Here is an 18,501-nt window from a genome sequence, read left to right as displayed (position 1 = left end):
GATCGTCACCTTTTGGACCGCCGTTGATTGTGGTTTGAACACACAGAACAAACGGGTGTTGGCAGACTTGTATTTATTCAGTCCAACAATGAACTCTTCCTGTGTCAACTTAACAAGCTGTATTTTTCAAATGTTTTCATATGTTTTAATGCACATTTTTATCAGCATGTATAGAACACTGTTTTTTTTAAGCATTCTAAGCTAAATTCGTGTATATTTTAGGTGGGTTTTTATGACAATGATGTACTTTTACAATGATTTCTCTTACATTTTTATCATAATTATAATAAAATGTCCACTCATGTTCTTGCTGTTCCTCAACATTCTTCTACACTTTTTGCAGCACACTAAATTACTTTTATTATCATCACCGAGTAAACCATCACATTTTCAAAAGTGACGTACATTTTGGAATTAGAAGAAAATATTGAGGAGAAATCATAGCAGGTTTACTCCTAAGTACTTCCCTTCTTTTTACACTTGTGTAGCAAACTCACAAATTGAAGAGCTTTCACTTCACTGTAGTCTCCATCGCTGGAAATCTGCAGTTCATCGCTGGACCGCCAGGTGGCAGCATAGGTCAGTTTTGCTCTTATTGAGCTTTTTTTCAGCATACAAACAAAAATAGTATTCCTACTTCTGGGTATATGGTAGTAGTAGTAATAGTGGTAGTGTGTATGCTGAACTAATGCTTATAATTAATCTTTAATGAAGCCTCTAATACCTTCATGAGGCTTTGGGAGCATCTGGCGGTAGGCCGCGATCCAACACGATGGTGTCCTTGACCTCTCCTTACAGCTCAGGGATTGCCCCCTCTGCCCCTCACAGCCTCATATTAATCAGCAGCGAGACGTCCCGGTTTATCAGCCTTTTCAGCTCATGCCAAGACCAAATCTAAGTGAGATTACGTGCACAATAAAAGCATGCATATTGTCCTGTCTTATTGCAGTAACTTCCTGTGCTTCAGTCTGACACAGCGAGGCCTCTAAGAACTCCTGTGGTTTGTTGTCCTACACCTGATGGGCCCATGAACACCAGCCTGAGTTCTACTGGACCCTCGAAGGACTTCACGTATGTTTGTGTGTTCATCATGACGCACACAACCTCAATTTGACACACCACTTGAGGTCAAAACAGACTTCTCACTAACATATTACCCCCCCCCCCCTTCTCCTCCAATCAACACTAAGGCCAGAAGTGAGGGACACACATCTGTTCATACACGCACACGCATAGCAACATCTGTTTGTCCTTTCAGGCTGGATGAGTTTCAGAAAAAAACATCAGTCAGTGGACGCTTCATTAGGGACACCATAATGACATCCAGAGAGGATTTTTGATTGACAATTTCAGATATTAGTTGAGATAATAAAATAATAATCTTACTACTTCCATGTTTTTATTATCTTTTCCAGTTTTCAATAAAACGTTAGACTCCAGATAGAGCTTCAGTCACGTGATACCACAGCCCGCCTGTGCTCACCTGTGACCCCCCCCCCCCCCCCCCAAGCCTGCTGCTGTCTCTTTAAGTGGACGTCAAAGCCGATTAGCGCTCATCTCCACCGTCTGTCAGCGAACATCATTCTCTCCTTTTTGTCTCCACAGAAGTCCTCTGTTCTCCAGTCCAAAAAGCGACCCGGTTCGCGCGTGAGCGAGATGCGCGCGCAGGGCGGGGCAACTTTCTGTCCCGCGCCAAACCCGGATTAGTTCCCCCCCCCTCCCGCGAAAGGAGCCATGACGCGCCACCTTAGCGGCGCGCCTCTGCTCCTAGCCTCGCCGGCGTCCGGGCGGGGGGTGTGACGCGCGCGGGTTCCTGAAGCCTCCAGGCGGACATGCAGAAGAGCGTGCGCTACAACGAGGGCCACGCGCTCTACCTGTCGCTGGTGGCGCGGAAGGAGGGCGCCAAGCGCGGCTTCCTGAGCAAGAAGAGCGCGGAGAACAGCCGCTGGACTGACAAGTTCTTCGCGCTCTACCAGAACGTCCTCTTCTACTTCGAGAGCGAGCAGAGCGCGCGACCCTCGGGCATGTACCTGCTGGAGGGGTGTACGTGCGAGCGCGCCACTGCGCCCAAAGTGACGTCACTGAGCAGCAGAGAAACTCCTGACAAGCAGCAGGTGGGTCCTCTTGTCATGAGTGGCAGTGATTGCTTTGTGTCTGTGACGTCATCAGCCCCCTGAAATCAACATTATTGATACTTAATTCATCTACGTTGACTACTCTTGTTGTTTTAAACCTAATTGTTGTGCTAAAATATGCAAAGGATGCTATGACGAGAAAGACGTTAAAAGGAAGTGACATCATCACATGGTATAATGAAAACATTCCACTGTGGGACGACTTGTTGTCTTCTATGGGGGACTGACGCTAATGATGTTTGAGTCCCGTTGTCGTTTGCCTGGTGACAATGTGAAACGGAAAGGCACGCTTGGAAAAGTTTGGTGTGGAAGAACTCGAGCATCAGTGACCTCTGACCTCCCCAGTGGAGAACATCTTCACAGAAGCCTCTAACTTTTCTCTTCCTGTTTGTGGAGTCAGTATGGATGATGTTTCCATGGCGACCAGCTTGGACACAGATTGCTGTGTAAAGCTAAGAACATGACAGGCAACGTTGTTGCTGTTGTTAGGCTCATTAGTGTCATGTGACTTGGAGCAAAGTGTGTTCCTGGCAGACATCAGCTTAGCAAAAGAGGGGGGCGTGGCTAAGCAGCGAGCAGGGGTGTGACCTGTGACTGCTGCCCGGGTGTGTGTGTGTGTCATTGTTGTCCTCCAGCTTAAATCCAGCCGGCTGCCAGGGAAGCCGCATTAGCGAAGCAAAGGAGCTGTACAAGCCTTGTTGGTTATGTAAGCACAACACACACACAACACACACACAAACAAGCCTTTAAGCCTCCCGCTGGTCCGACGCCGGCACACGCTAGCAAGTGTCTCTCTCCTGCTTATTTATGGTTACATCATTACTACACTTTACTACTGTCTTCATCAAGTGTGGCAAAAGGCTCTAAAAGTGTTTCCAACCTTGTTCATTTCCCTTCTTGTTTACATCCTTCTTTACTAGCATGTTGCTCCATCTCATAGGAAGTTGATACATTTTCTGTTTTGGAAAAGTATTGAACCTTAAACTCGAACTTCATTCTTTTTGGAATTTAGCCCATCATTCACAATCCTTATGTGAAACATCGACACATATTTCTTTCCCTTTCATGTGCAACCGAGTTAATATAAGCTAGCTAACAACGAACGGCATGGGAAATACCTATTTTGGCGAGAGCCCTCACAAAAAATAGTGTTCCATTTCCATAACTGTCTTGTATATTAACCAAGGTGTAGTGATATTGTTATTGTAGCGGCTAACATTAAAAACTATTTTTAGCTGGCGGACTAGCGCGACGCGTCGCTAACCGAGTGGATAAAGAGGAGTGGATACCTAGCTCTTAATTTCGCTACAGAGACTCAACAAGATGCTCGTTTGCCGTCAGCATTTTTTACCTGAGAATTGGAGCACACATCGTGTGCTGGAAGACACAGCCATCCCAAGGAGAGCGGACATCAGAAGTGTTGTCGCTGTATCTATGCTGGATCTATAAGTACGTGTATCAATGCGCTTCGAAAAGAAGTATGGGTAGTGTTTTAAATCATGAAAATACGACAAGATACTGCAACTATTACATGTTACCATCAGTGTACATAATAATACATGTTAATGCATGATCACAGCATGGATATCAAACCATGCAATGTTATTTTTTTTAAAGGGCTGAAGAAACTACCAAATTGAACCGAACTGCTGCATAAACGTTTTGATGTTTTGCTACTCTATATATAAAAAATGCATTTCATGTGTAGAAAATGACTTCCTCTTGTTTGGTCTCCATTGAACGTGTCATGCATTCATATTTCATGGACAACATCAGCAGATGCAGGTCCTGATGGAGGCCTCTGTGGACCTCATCCAGTAGTTAGTGTTTGTGTTTGTGTTGCTACTTTGTCAACATTGTTGTTCACGTGCTCCAAGCAGATGGGAAGCTGACAAAGGAACTCATGTTACTGACGTCATTAGGTGGCATATCGACGTGGTGAGGATGCAGGGGATCGATCACACAGCGATACGGTGTTTTAACGCGGTGGTTATGACCCCGGTGTGTTCAATGCTGTCTATCTGCAGCAAGACTGTGTGATACAGGAGGTGATTGTGATACGGGAGGTGGTCATGGGAAATGATAGTGGTACAGGAAGTCGGGTGTGATGCTGAAGGTGATTGTGATACAGGAAGTCAGATGACATGGGGTGTGATATGATACAGGAAGTCAGGTTTGAGCGGGAAGTGTATATGATGCAGGAAGTGAGAATGATATTGGAAGTCAGATGTGATGCGGAATATGATAGGGAAACAAAGGCTGGTGTGATACAGTAAGTGATACTACAAGAAATGATAGCGATACATTAAATCAGGCATGCTACAGGAAGTGATAATGAGACAGGAAGTCAGATGTGATGCAGGAAGTGATTCCATTACAGGACTTAAGGTGTGATATGGGAAGTGATTCTGATACAGCAAGTCTGGTATGAAATGATTGTGATTCAAAAAGTGGTGTGTGATACAGGAAGTGATAGTGATACAGGAAGTCAAGGTGTGATGCCAGGAGTGTTTGTGATACGAGAAGTGATGACACTGGAAGTCAGGTATGGCATGGCAAATGATATGGTTAGGTGTGATACGGAAAGTAATAATCATACAGGAAGACTCGAGTTCAATCCCACCCTCGGCCATCTCTGTGTGGAGTTTGCATGTTCTCCCCGTGCACGTGTGGGTTTTCTCCGGGTACTCCGGTTTCCTCCCACATTCCAAAAACATGCTAGGTTAATTGGTGACTCCAAATTGTCCATAGGTATGAATGTGAGTGTGAATGGTTGTTTGTCTATATGTGCCCTGTGATTGGCTGGCCACCAGTCCTGGGTGTACCCTAGCTCTCGCCCAAAGACAGCTGGGATCCCCTGCCACCCTTGTGAGGCTAAGCGGTAGAAAATGAATGAATGAATGTTTAAATGGTAACAGCCTGATTAAAAATGAGTGAATTAAAAGTGACGTTAAAGCAGAACAAAGGGGAACAAGGTGTTGTACAGGAAGTGATTGCGATTCAGGAAGTATGGTGTTGTACAGAAAGTGAGGTGTGATAGTGATTGTGATACAGGAAGTGGGTGTCATTCAGGAAGTGATTGCGATTTAGGAAATAAGGTGTGATACAGGAAGTGATTGTGATTCAGGAAGTACGGTGTTGTACAGAAAGTGAGGTGTGATAGTGATTGTGATACAGGAAGTGGGTGTCATTCAGGAAGTGATTGCGATTCAGGAAGTAAGGTGTGATACAGGAAGTGATTGTGATTCAGGAAGTAAGGTGTGATACAGGAAGTGATTGTGATTCAGGAAGTACGGTGTTGTACAGAAAGTAAGGCGTGATAGTGATTGTGATACAGGAAGTGGGTGTCATTCAGGAAGTGATTGCGATTCAGGAAATAAGGTGTGATACAGGAAGTGATTGCGATTCAGGAAGTACGGTGTTGTACCGAAAGTGAGGTGTGATAGTGATTGTGATACAGGAAGTGGGTGTCATTCAGGAAGTGATTGCGATTCAGGAAGTAAGGTGTGATACAGGAAGTGATTGTGATTCAGGAAGTAAGGTGTGATACAGGAAGTGATTGTGATTCAGGAAGTACGGTGTTGTACAGAAAGTAAGGCGTGATAATGATTGTGATACAGGAAGTGGGTGTCATTCAGGAAGTGATTGCGATTCAGGAAATAAGATGTGATACAGGAAGTGATTGCGATTCAGGAAGTACGGTGTTGTACCGAAACTAAGGTGTGATAGTGATTGTGATACAGGATGTGGGTGTCATTCAGGAAGTGATTGTGATTCAGGAAGTGATCGTGATTCAGGAAGTACGCTGTTGTACAGAAAGTAAGGTGTGATAGTGATTGTGATACAGGAAGTGGGTGTCATTCAGGAAGTGATTGCGATTCAGGAAGTAAGGTGTGATACAGGAAGTGATTGTGATTGAGGAAGTAAGGAGTGATACAGCAAATGATTGTGATTGAGGAAGTAAGATGTGATACAGGAAGTGATTGCGATTCAGGAAGTAAGGTGTGATACAGGAAGTCCGATGTGATACAGATGCAGCAAAATGACATTGAAGAGTCAGTGGAATGAAGTTGAGATGTAATTTATTTCTGATGGGACAACACAATAAATGAACATCTGACGTGTAAATATGTGAGATTGTGCTTGAGTCACATGACCTCTCTGTCTCTGCAGCACTACTTCCTGGTGGTGTTCGGCCATGATGGTCAGAAACCTCTGGAGCTCCGCACTGAGGAGGAATCGGACTGTAATGAGTGGGTGGAGTGCATCCAGCAGGCCAGGTGAGTCCTCCCCTTGATGATGATGATACTCTTGAGAAATGATGATATAATAATACATATTTATCTGTACTGGACAGACTGAAGCCAGTCAAATCCAAGGAAATGGAGCGCTGTGAGAACACGAGCGTAATTCAAGAGTCAAAATTGCATTCTGACTACAACAAATTCATAATTGTGCACATTAACAGTGGTCCATTAGTTTTACATGCAAAAATATTCTCTTAAAAACAACCAAATCTGACTTTTCCTTTCATAAATATTCATTGCGTTTAGGCTTGAGCTTGGTACATGTTAATAACGTCCATCATCAATATTCATTTAGTGAAATACATTCCACACAAACACAGCAGTGTTGTTTAAAGCGTGCATAGCCGTGCATGCGTGCACGTGTGCATGTGTGTGTTCCGCTCGGAGCGCTTGACATTTAGGTCACACTGGTGCTTTATAGCCACTCTGCTTACATCACACACTGAAGCTGGCCTTCTGTCGCTGCTTCTCCTATTTTTATCTCCTCGTCCTGCAACCTTTTGTTTTGCTGCTTTTTACGTTTAGCACATTTAGGAGGAAATCCTTCTTATAAATGTATATTTTCATTTGACAATATGTGTAAAATGTACTTGTGTTTATGTCTCTATGAAGCAAAGAGGGATTTACACGGGACTGCAATCTATCTGTGGTGTTAGGTTGCCTCCTCAGATGATGTCATCGTCTAATTTGCATAATTGGCCACCATGCAAAGTTGTGAGTGAGGGGGCACAGGTGCCCCTGAATCTAAAAATAAAAAAAGCTCGTGCCATATCTATTTATCTGTGGTGGTCCAAATGTGTCTATGGCGGGCTGCCACAAATAAGTGAATATATGGGAAACAGTGGCACATGATGAAAATGTAATGACATGACTTTTTATGTAACCAAAGCACGTCTCGCATAGGAAGTAATGTAGGAATAGTCTGTTACAGTGTCAAACTGTGAGTTACTGAGTGTCACAGTGTCTCTCCGTCCCTCTGTTCAGCTACTCTGACATCATTGTAGAGCGTGAGATCCTCATGCAGAAGTACATCCACCTGGTCCAGATCATGGAGACAGAGAAGATCGCAGCCAATCAGCTTCGCACTCAGCTGGAGGACCAGGACACAGAGATCGAGAGGCTGAAGGCAGAGGTACGCTGTAGTACGCTGAAGCTAATGCTAATTCTAATGCTAACGTCTTGTGTCCAGATCGTGTTGCTGAACAGGACCAAGGAGCGCCTGTGGCCCAACCAGAACAACCAAGACGAGGAAGACCCGGACATCAAAAAAATCAAGAAGGTAAGCCATGGGTGTCGGGTGACAGATGTGGGTGGAGTCAGATGTGTTGCGTGTGCGTAGGTGCAGGGCTTCATGCGTGGTTGGCTGTGCCGCCGGAAATGGAAGATCATCGTGCAGGACTACATCTGCTCGCCGCACGCCGAGAGCATGAGGAAGAGGAACCAGATCGTCTTCACCATGGTGGAGGCCGAGACGGAATACGTCCACCAGCTCTCCATCCTGGTCAACTGCTTCCTCAGGCCGCTGCGCATGGCCGCCAGCTCCAAGAAGCCGCCCATCAGCCACGACGACGTCAGCAGCATCTTCCTCAACAGGTACCTCCGCCACGCTCACCTCCACGCCAGCAACCGGACGCTCATCCCCCGTCTTGTCCTTTCCAGTGAGACCATCATGTTCCTGCACGAGATCTTCCACCAGGGCCTCAAAGCTCGCATCGCCAACTGGCCCACGCTGGTCCTAGGTAAGCGCTTTGACGTCACGCCGCCGCTTCATCCGACTCCATCTTGTCCTCTTTGTCCTCCAGCCGACCTCTTTGACATCCTGCTACCCATGCTGAACATCTACCAGGAGTTTGTACGCAACCACCAGTACAGCCTGCAGGTTCTGGCCAACTGCAAGCAGAACCGGGACTTTGACAAGCTGCTCAAACAGTACGAGGCCAACGCCGCCTGCGAAGGACGCATGCTGGAGACCTTCCTCACCTATCCCATGTTCCAGGTGCCGTAAATGATCTTATCCGTGATAAAGAAGGGGTTACTGTACTGCCACCTACGGGACGGGGGTGGCACGTCGTTGCGTTTGTTGAGCGAGCGCGTTCCTCTTGCAGATCCCTCGCTACATCATCACTCTCCACGAGCTGCTGGCTCACACGCCTCACGAGCACGTGGAGCGAAAGAGTCTGGAGTTTGCCAAATCCAAACTGGAGGAGCTGTCCAAGTAAGATGGCGCACGTTTGGGGGTGCGGCGGGGCAACGCTGATGATTGGCTGTGTTGTCAGGATGATGCACGACGAGGTGAGCGACACCGAGAACATCCGCAAGAACCTGGCCATCGAGAGGATGATCGTGGAGGGCTGCGACATCCTGCTGGACACCAGCCAGACCTTCGTCAGACAAGGTGGAAAGAGCATCATATTCCATCTTGGTTTTCACGCGCCACCTAGATTGTGCCCCCTAGTGGCTGCGAGCAGGATCGTCCTCGGAAGCTCATGACGGTCTCTCACCGACAGGGTCTCTCATCCAGCTGCCGTCCAGCAGCGAGCGAGGGATGCTGAGTAAAGTTCGCCTGGGCTCGCTCTCGCTCAGGAAGGAAGGAGAGCGCCAGTGCTTCCTCTTCACCAAACACTTCCTCATCTGCACCAGAACGTCTGGAGGGAAACTTCACCTCCTCAAGGTGGACACCACGTTCCTCCAGCCCAAACTAGCATTCATATCGGCGAGTGTTCTCACCCCCACACACGTTTGTGTTCGCAGCAAGGAGGAGCGTTGTCCCTCATGGAGTGTACGCTCGTTGAAGAACTGGACGCCAGCGATGAAGACTGTGAGCATCTTCACAAATGTCATTTCTAAACATCTTCAAGTCGCCTCTTGAGCGTTTTGTGTTTTGCAGACAACGCGGCAGGTCAAGGCTTCAGCCACCTGGAGTTTAAAATCGTGGTGGAGCCTCCCGATGGCCAGACCTTCTCCGTGGTGCTCCTGGCTCCTTCCCGTCAGGAGAAGGCGGCTTGGACCAGTGATATCAGTCAGGTGAGCAAACTATGGGATGGAGACACCAGCAGACTCCTCATGGTGCGTTTTTATCTCAGTGCATCGACAACATCCGCTGTAACGGCCTGATGACCAGCGTCTTTGAGGAGAACTCCAAAGTTTCGGTGCCTCACATGATCAAGTAAGATGGCTCTTCCACTCGTCCAATGATCTCGTAGAATCCACATGAGGTATCTTCATCCCCTACGAATGAACCTGATCCCGCAGGTCGGACGCCCGCCTGCACAAGGACGACGTGGACATCTGCTTCAGCAAAACGCTCAACTCGTGCAAGGTGCCGCAGATCCGCTACGCCAGCGTGGAGCGTCTGCTGGAGCGCCTGACCGACCTGCGCTTCCTGTCCATCGACTTCCTCAACACTTTCCTGCACACCTACAGGATCTTCACCACCGCTGCCGTGGTCATCGACAAGCTGGCCGACATCTACAGGAAGCCCTTCACCTCCATACCTGTCAGGTAACCCCTCATTCGTTCCTCATATTACGACTTTATTGCCATACTTTAACTTGAGTCCTATAATGCATGTTGCAAAATTGTTTCTCATATTACGAAAAAAATAGAAAATATTTTTTTAAATCTTTTTTTTCTTTAATATTTCAAGTCTACACTTCAAGTCTACACTTACATTATTTTCCCTCATAATATTCATGTTATTCATATATAATGTTATTCTTGTAAAATGATGACTTTTGCTTGTTATATGACTGCTGATTTTCCATTAAAGCATATATTTTTATGTGCCGTGGGCCAATTAAAAAATAGCCAAGGGATTTTGGACACCCCTGAATTCCATGATGCCAGTGTTGTTTTTAAAGGGGACCTATTTTGCTCATTTTTCGGCCCTTTGTATTGACTTGTGGACTCCTATAGAGCAGCTACACACAATAACCAGCACAGAACGCTTTCTAGGTCTTCCGGAATCTGTATTCAGCTGTATTTCTGCGAAAACGGTCTGTTCTAATGTGTTTTGCGGGACTCCCAGAGTTTAAAAAACTGGGGTAGAGCCACTAATTAGCGACACGGCTCCCTGTATGCACACTCTATAATGCTACACAGACAAGTGCTTTTGCTCCATGACACAAAATAAACACAGTTAGGACACTGATAAATTGTTTGTCGGCTAGTCCAGCTGCATACTAGCCTATGCTCACAAAACAGTCCAGTGTGAATGTTAACAGATTAAAGTGCATTTCTTTTGCTGGTAGGGAATCAGGAACTCCAACCACTTGTGCCTGATGGTGGCGTCTTTCCCTAACGAGCCATTGCTAGCAACGTAAACAGAAAAGGAGAGCTTGAGGGAGGGCAGCGAGCTTATCTGTCTTACAGCCACGCCCATATAAGGAAGTCCGCTCCTCTGTGACATTCTAACTACATTTATAGATCAGAAAAGAGGAAGAATCGTAATGGGTCCCCCTTAAAAGCATGGACTGCGAGACCGGTTCCCCAACAGATTTTTTTTGGTTTTGACTTGAAATGTGTCACGTAAACGTCCTTCAGTCCCAGTTTGGTCCTCATGTCAATCATCATCATCATCACCATCACCATTCTCATGTTGTGTCCCGTGGTCGGTGTCCTCGTCCCCCTCAGGATTGAGCAGCACTCATGTGACCGTCGGTCCATCATCTCCCTCTGTCCCGACTACAGTTTGAAGATCACTCAGCTGGCTCTGGATCAGTCCAAGTAAAAACACCTCGCTCCCGCCCCCCCCGGGGAAACTCCCCTGTCCACCAGTCACACGTCCTGTTGTGTCCCTCAGGTCTCTGGAGCTCTTCTTCGCCACCAACCAGGGCTCCTGGGGGATGGACCCCCTCAACAACAAATCCCCCAGACTGTGCCGCAAGTTCTCCTCGCCTCCCCCGCTCTCCATCCCCTCCCGCACCTCCTCCCCCGTCCACTGCCGCAAACTATCCCTCAGCTCCCCCATCGGCTTCAAGGCTCTGGACCTGTCCGCCACCCCGTCCTCCTCCGCCGCCAGCTCCCCCACTTCCGCTTATGGCCCCGCCCTCTCCTTCTCCCCGCCGCCCACCGCCACCCGCCCACTCTCGGGGTTCTCCTCGCCGCCACCCACCGCCACCCGCTCGCCCAGCCTGCCCCACACCTCAGGGATGTCGTCTCCACCCCCCGTCGTTACCAAGGCACCCCTGGATCTCAGTCGGGGTCCCAGCTCGCCCGAACTAAGCCCGGGGCCCGGCGAGGATGTCAGCGGCGAGCTGCCTCGCATCGACGCCTTCTGTGGGAAACTGAGGCGCAGCATCCGTAGAGGTGCGTCCGAAAGTATTGGGTCACTCAACCAATCAATTAAGTGTTCTCATGTTGAATGTGTGGCTCCTCCCCCTTTTGTATCCTTCACAGTCGTCCTGGAGACCGTATCTCTGGACAAGTTCATCCCGGAAGCTCCAGCCAGCAGCGAGTCAGGAGACGTCTCGCCTTGCCGGTCGCCGTCCACGCCCAGACACATGCGATACAGACAAGCAGGAGGTATCAGGTTAAGCTTTCATTTCCTGGTTACTCTCTTTGTGAACGGCACAAGATGGAGTCTTGTCCTGCAGGGGTTTATTCCCATTTTCCTGTCCTCGCAGCGTCTTCTTCTGGGGACAACTCCCGCTGCGCCATGTCGCCTGCCTCGGCCTTCGCCATCGCCACGGCCGCTGCAGGCCACGGCAGCGCTCAGGGTGAGTGACACGTGGCGGAGGACGCACGGGGAGAAGGTACAGCAAACGCTGAGGTCTGGTCCTTGTCTCGCAGCTTTCAGCAGCTCAGAGAAATCCTGCGACAAGGAGTTCATCATCCGCAGGGCGGCCACCAACAGGGTCCTCAACGTGCTGCGTCACTGGGTCTCCAAGCACTCGCAGGTGAGACCCGCCCACTTGTCTGGACCCCGACGTCCGGTGGTCTTCCAGTGCTGAGACTGTGTCTCAATTGGAATACTTGTGTAATACTTGTCTCATCATTTTAAAAAGCCAATTTAGAATGTCGTAAACAGGTCTTATATATCTTAAGGTGTCTTTATTTTCTCTTATAATGTCTACGGTATTGGGTAATAATAGTGTAAAGTTGACTATAGGGGTGTTATTTCATGTCTAGTGGGCTCTATAATGATAAAAAGTATATTTAGAAGGCTGTACATAGGTTTTGTAGATCTTACAGGTCTTATTTTCTCTTATGTCTACTATATTGGGTAATAGGAGGGTAAAGGTGACTCTAGAGATGCTCTAATAATGTTACAAACTTTATTTACAAGGTCGTAGGGAACGTTTCAATGCCCTATGAAATATTAAATGTATGTATAAGGAAACCTACTTTGTGTAAATTGACTTATTATGGTCTGTCTGGAAGCAGTCAACTGTCATAAATGAGGGATTATGTAAAAGGTTATATGGAAATATGGTCAGATGGAACATCTGATCCTCTTTCACCTGCAGGACTTTGACAGCAACAGTGAGCTGAAGGTGGGCGTGGTGAGCCTCCTGGAGGAGGTGCTGCGGGATCCGGACCTGCTGCCCCAGGAGAGGAAAGCCACCACGAACATCCTAAGGTTCGGATCTTTGTCTTCCTTGTCGCCGTAAACGTGACGGAAGTCTACGACGCTCCTTCCTCTCTTTCAGTGCTCTTTCTCAAGAAGAACAAGACGACGCTCAGCTGAAGATCGAAGACATTTTGCAAATGGTGGGTGTCGATCATTGCAAATTCACAAACATGACATTTATAGTTGATGGCGCCACCCATGAGCTAGCTAGCTTGCTGTTCATCCTCCTTCCCGGGATTGATGTCATCGGGGTGACACCTCCTAGCTAAAGCAGAGTAAACAAACTCCAGGTGGATGGTCCACTTGGTTCAGTATATTTTTCTTCAAAATAGCCATGCCAAAAACGTTGTGTTGCTGCTGGATGTTCACAGTATCCGAGTGAACAGAGCGAGTCATGTCTTCTTTACATAAACACTATTCCATGATAGCGACGTACTCCCATCCCGTCACTTCCGGAAAAGAGACTGAACAGTGACATTTAGATTGTCATAGCTGGTACTAAAATCATCTTTTTTTAAAATGGAACAATGTTAATACTCACACATGTCTAACAAGTTAATTACTCCATGTTCTCATGATGATGATGATGGAACAGAAAAGTTGCCCTCTTCTTCACTTCATCGCGGTAAGAAGACCTCCATTTTAACATCTAGCCCCTCCTTATACAGCTTAGTTATTATTGTGTATGTATCATCATTGTTACTGTGTGTGTGTGTGTGTGTGTGTGTGTAGACGGAGAATCCAAAGGCGGAGTGTTTTGAGTCGCTGTCCGCCATGGAGCTGGCAGAGCAGATCACCTTACTAGACCACATTGTCTTCAGGAGTATTCCTTATGAGTGCGTAATATTACAGATCATCATCAATAGCTTCATCAGAAACATAGGACCTCTGCTGCTCTCTGGTGGTCATTGGAGAGACCGCAGTCCTATTTTTCTGAGCTCACGTATGACATAATTCTAAAGAACACAGCAAGTATTGGGTTGTGTAAATCAAGTAGCTTACAGCATTTTGTAATAGTGTGCAACTGAGCAGGGATCCATTGATTGTTCCTTCAGGGAGTTCCTGGGCCAAGGCTGGATGAAGGTGGATAAGACAGAGAAGACTCCTTACATCATGAAAACCAGCCAGCACTTTAACAATGTGAGTTCAATATCATTTACATTCAATACAAAAGGTTGCTTGGTCTCCCTCTAGTGCTCATACTGTGTATTACACCGTTTACTGCCCCGTTCTCATTCTTTTGAACTTTTAAAAAGTTGTTTTTTGTTTGTTTATGGAATGTACTCAACAAAGTACGTTTTTATAAAAAATAGTAACATTTTTTAAGCAAGCATTAAAAATATATATAATTTACATGTGCTTCAATTAAAAAAAAAGCTCCACCGAAATGTTGTTTTGTCTCCCTCTTGTGGTCATCACACCTTTATGCCCCATTCTCATGCTTTGATCTTTTCTTAGCTTTGCTGTTGTGGTTTCTTTATTTATAGAATGTGCTCAACAAGGGACAATTTTTATAATAAAAAATGACATAAAAAAAACTTTAACAAGCATTAAAAATATATATAATTTACATGTTACTTGTGAGCTGCAGCTAATGGTTGCTTTGTCTCCCTCTTGTGGTCCTACTGAGTATCACATCTTTCTCGGCCCCACTCTCATTCTTTGATCTTTTTTCAAGTTTTGGTATTGTGGTTTTTGGTTAAAATTATAGAAAAGTACGTATAAAAATAACTTTATTAACAAATGTTTCTTCAATTAAAAAAAGAGCTCCACCTAATGGTAGCTGTCTCCCTCTTGTGCTCATACTGTGTATTACACCTCTTTATGCCCCATTCATATTTTTTTAATCTTTTTTTCAAGTTTTGCTGTTGTTCTTTTTTGTTGAATTGTATTAATACAATGTGCTCATCAAAAAAATCAATCTGCGCCCCGGGCTGCAATAGAACAGTCACTTACCATAAAGTTTAAATAGTAGACATATTACATTATCATAGCAAATACTAGAAGAAAAGGATTTCCCCCAAAACCTGAGGAATACTTGTATTCTAGTACTAGTATAATAGTACTAGTAATTAATAGTACTAATACTATTAAGGAATAAATGAAATGTGATGCCCTGCCCCCTCCTCAGATGAGCAACCTGGTGGCGTCCCAGATCATGACCCAGGCCGACGTGGGTTCTCGGGCCGGCGCCATCGAGAAGTGGCTGGCGGTTGCCGACATCTGTCGGTGCCTCAACAACTACAACGGCGTCCTGGAGATCACCTCCGCCCTCAACCGCAGCGCCATCTACAGGCTCAAGAAGACGTGGGTCAAAGTCTGCAAACAGGTCAGAACACATGCTCACTGGTCAATTCATTAGGTACACTGCAGGTGACATCGCCCAATTTGCATGTGGTTTTCACGTACGCTGTCAGAAGGCAATGGCCAAGCAGTTAGCACCACATCTATTTGTGGCCGTCCAAATGTATCTGTGGCGGGCCACCACAAGGAAAGAACGTATGTATGGGAAACACTGCGATGTTCATGTCTTCTGCTGCAGACGAGGGCGCTGATGGAACGTCTGCAAAGGACCGTTTCCTCTGAGGGACGCTTCAAGAACCTCAGAGAGACGTTGAAGAAGTAAATGCTGCTAACGCAACATTAGCATGCTCAGCCTGTCCAGGGCGGTTCTTACGTGTGTGTGTGTGTGTGTGCGTGTGTGTGCGTGTGTGTGTGCGCGCACAGCTGCAACCCCCCGTGCGTTCCCTACCTGGGCATGTACCTGACTGACCTGGCCTTCATCGAGGAGGGAACACCTAACTTCACGCAGGACGGCCTGGTCAACTTCTCCAAGATGAGGATGGTAAAGCCGTTGTGTGTTGCTAGGCAACCGTGCAGGTGTTTTTAAGGTGCTCATGTTTGTGCGTCAGATCTGTCACATCATCCGCGAGATCCGTCAGTTCCAGCAAGCTCCTTACAGGATCGAGCACCAGGCCAAGGTGAGATCTGCAGGCCTGCATTTCATGACTTTGATTGACACCTTCCGTCCCACCTCCAGGTGACCCACTTCCTGCTGGACAAGACGCAGGTGATGGACGAGGACACTCTCTACGAGCTCTCGCTCAAGATAGAGCCGCGAGTGCCACCCGGCTAGCTCTCTTCCTGTGCGGGTCTACGGCGGTGCCTTTGCTAGACTGTTAGCCACCCAACATGGAACCGGAACCCAACCAGAAGCTGGGATGCTCCAACACGGCTCGGATCAAACCTAGCAACCAGGTAATGTCCTCTACGCCTCTTGAAGGGAAGGAGGTACGGCGGTTCTGGTCGTCAGACCACTTGGAGAAACGTTGGTGTGTAAATGGACAAATCCAGTTGTGGTTACCGTGGTTACCAAGGTGACTTCAGAGAGCTCCGGTTCTGTGGTCCAACCTGAATCAAGAGGAGCTCGAGTGTCAAACATAAACACCCCAGCCATGATGTCACTTCCTGTCCACGTGCACGCTGAAGCTGAACAGTGCACGTCAGTCACGTCGTCAAACATTTGCTACTTTTCTACACCAAACTCAGACATTTTCTCTTTTTTTTTTTTAAAGACGATCTGCATGAAAACATTTTTTTTACATGTAATTATTATTATTATTATCATAAGCTCCTGGCCAGTACTGTTCCAGCATTGAAGTGTATTAGCATTAGCACACTGTTGTAAAGAATGTTTACATGCTAATCCTCACTAGTTTATTTTCAATATTTATATATTATATAGCATATTAGAGCCTTTTATCCTTGCTTTGCTTGATTTTTTTCCATCACATCAATAAAAGGCAAAAAATTGCATCTTGATGTGTGATTTGTTTATTGCCAAACTCATTTCTTTTTGGTTTGAATTTGGTGAATTGATTTTTCAGCATAATTTTATATAAAATTAAAGAATTTTTTTTTAAGAAGCAAAGTCCATTTTCTATGACGCTTATCCTCGCTGGAGCCTATCCCAGCTGTCGAGAGGAGGGGTACACCCTGGACTGGTGGCCAGCCAATCACAGGGCACATATAGACAAACAACCATTCACACTCACATTCATACCTATGGACAATTTGGAGTCGCTAATTAACCTAGCATGTTTTTGGAACGTGGGAGGAAACCGGAGTACCCGGAGAAAACATCCAGAGGTGCCGAAGTGGATAATAGAAGCCAGGACTTTCCGACCCCCTGACTATTCCCAACATGCTAACCACTCCACTACCGTGCAGACTAGAAGCATGTGTTTGTTTTTTATTAAAATATTCAGTCTATAGGGCTACACGGTGTTCAAGTGGTTAGCATGCAGGCCTCACAGCTAGGAGACCCAGGTTCAATTCCATCCTCGGCCATCTCTGTGTGTTTGCATGTTCTCCCTGTGCATGCATGGGTTTTCTCCGGTTTCCTCCCACATTCCAAAAACATGCTAGGTTAATTAGCGACTCCAAAATTGTCCATAGGTATGAATGTGAGTGTGAATGGTTGTTTGTCTATATGTGCCCTGTGATTGGCTGGCCACCAGTCCAGGGTGTACCCTGCCTCTCGCTCAAGGACAGCTGGGATAGGCTCCAGCACCCCAGATACCTTCGCGTGAGGATAAGCGGTAGAAAATGAATGAATATTCAGTTAACAATTCACCTAAAAAAGCAAAAATTTGGTTAGAAAAATTGGTTCATACAAATCAAAAATAAAAATCAGCTCATAAAAAATGCATTTTATGAACAATTTCAGCTTATAGAAATTGACTTCATTAAAAATTATTACAAATTTAGCTCATAAAAATGATTAAGGCAGCAGCTATTGAATCTATCTATTGAAGCTATCAGGCAGGCAATAATAAATGAACTAACATGTAAATGAGTACAAGATACCTCAATCGGATTGGGGAAAGGAATATTCCACTCCTGGGAATCCCATTATATGTTATATGTATCGGATTGGCACTTTTCTTTCGGAATATACAATGTGACAATGTATACAAAGGTTACATTCTTTCCGTTTCAGCAAATAAACCGAATGTAATTGGAATATTTGGGTCCATGTATACGTGGCTAATGTTACCACAAAGCAGACCACACCATAGAAGATGGCGGAGGCCATCACAGTCATGTAGAGTCACCAATGCAGTGGTGGCGAGAGCTAGATTCACAAGCAAGTCAAATATGCAGGGCTCGACAATAACGATGTACCGATGGCCCGGGGCAAGTTAAAACAAAATTGGGGCAAGTAAATCCAATCAGTGATATTCCCGTTGAGCAAGTGCACTTTAGCATGCCATACTGACAAGAGTTTTTTTAAAAGCGGTTCTTGTCGGGTGTTGGTAAAACACGGACTGCGTAATTCCGGTGGTAATTTGCAAACCAATCCTTGCAAATCTTGAAATGGACCAATCAGAATCGTTTATTTAGACCGCGGTCCGTAATCCACACTCCGGGTTTTACCCACACCCGTTCTTGTTTGCGATCAACCAATCAGCGATCGTTTTACTAG

The 18,501-nt window shown here is 46.2% G+C and overlaps 1 protein-coding gene across 4 annotated transcripts; it reads left to right on the top strand.

Annotated features, from left to right (window-relative positions):
• The first annotated feature begins 1,569 nt into the window (after nucleotides 1-1,569).
• rasgrf2a (Ras protein-specific guanine nucleotide-releasing factor 2a) lies at nucleotides 1,570-16,775 on the top strand. 4 transcript variants are annotated; one of them, XM_078798890.1, is made up of 29 exons: nucleotides 1,570-2,114; nucleotides 6,309-6,415; nucleotides 7,427-7,574; nucleotides 7,632-7,721; nucleotides 7,782-8,035; nucleotides 8,102-8,181; nucleotides 8,245-8,438; nucleotides 8,548-8,657; nucleotides 8,719-8,837; nucleotides 8,950-9,113; nucleotides 9,194-9,260; nucleotides 9,330-9,466; nucleotides 9,526-9,608; nucleotides 9,695-9,943; nucleotides 11,075-11,167; nucleotides 11,244-11,749; nucleotides 11,840-11,965; nucleotides 12,067-12,159; nucleotides 12,233-12,339; nucleotides 12,910-13,022; nucleotides 13,093-13,159; nucleotides 13,609-13,638; nucleotides 13,746-13,849; nucleotides 14,069-14,153; nucleotides 15,145-15,342; nucleotides 15,556-15,635; nucleotides 15,741-15,858; nucleotides 15,926-15,994; nucleotides 16,054-16,775. In XM_078798890.1, exons 1-29 carry the CDS (start codon nucleotides 1,833-1,835, stop codon nucleotides 16,147-16,149), a joined length of 3,969 nt encoding a protein of 1,322 aa, XP_078655016.1. In that variant the 5' UTR covers nucleotides 1,570-1,832; the 3' UTR covers nucleotides 16,150-16,775. The 4 variants fall into 4 exon arrangements, with proteins under 4 accessions (XP_078655016.1, XP_078655017.1, XP_078655014.1 ...); XM_078798891.1 differs by lacking the exons at nucleotides 11,075-11,167; nucleotides 13,609-13,638 and having other exon boundaries at nucleotides 13,093-13,153; XM_078798888.1 differs by lacking the exons at nucleotides 13,609-13,638; nucleotides 13,746-13,849; nucleotides 14,069-14,153; ... (3 more) ...; nucleotides 15,926-15,994; nucleotides 16,054-16,775 and having other exon boundaries at nucleotides 11,132-11,167; nucleotides 13,093-13,578.
• Nucleotides 16,776-18,501: the final 1,726 nt, after the last annotated feature.

This window comes from Doryrhamphus excisus, linkage group LG19 (assembly GCF_037039965.1).
Source record: "Doryrhamphus excisus strain RoL-2023G ecotype Guam linkage group LG19, RoL_Dexc_Guam_v1.1, whole genome shotgun sequence".
In the NCBI taxonomy this organism is placed as follows: Eukaryota; Metazoa; Chordata; class Actinopteri; order Syngnathiformes; family Syngnathidae; genus Doryrhamphus; species Doryrhamphus excisus.
The sequence above is the reverse complement of the archived record's forward strand: the minus strand, read 5'-3'. Positions and strand labels throughout refer to the sequence as shown.

Coding starts and splice junctions, on each gene's coding strand:
- rasgrf2a (XM_078798890.1), top strand. CDS start 1,833: ATGCAGAAGAGCGTGCGCTACAACGAGGGCCACGCGCTCTACCTGTCG. Junction 9,261..9,329: donor GGACGCCAGCGATGAAGACT/GTGAGCATCTTC, acceptor TGTGTTTTGCAG/ACAACGCGGCAGGTCAAGGC. Junction 14,154..15,144: donor CCAGCCAGCACTTTAACAAT/GTGAGTTCAATA, acceptor CCCCCTCCTCAG/ATGAGCAACCTGGTGGCGTC.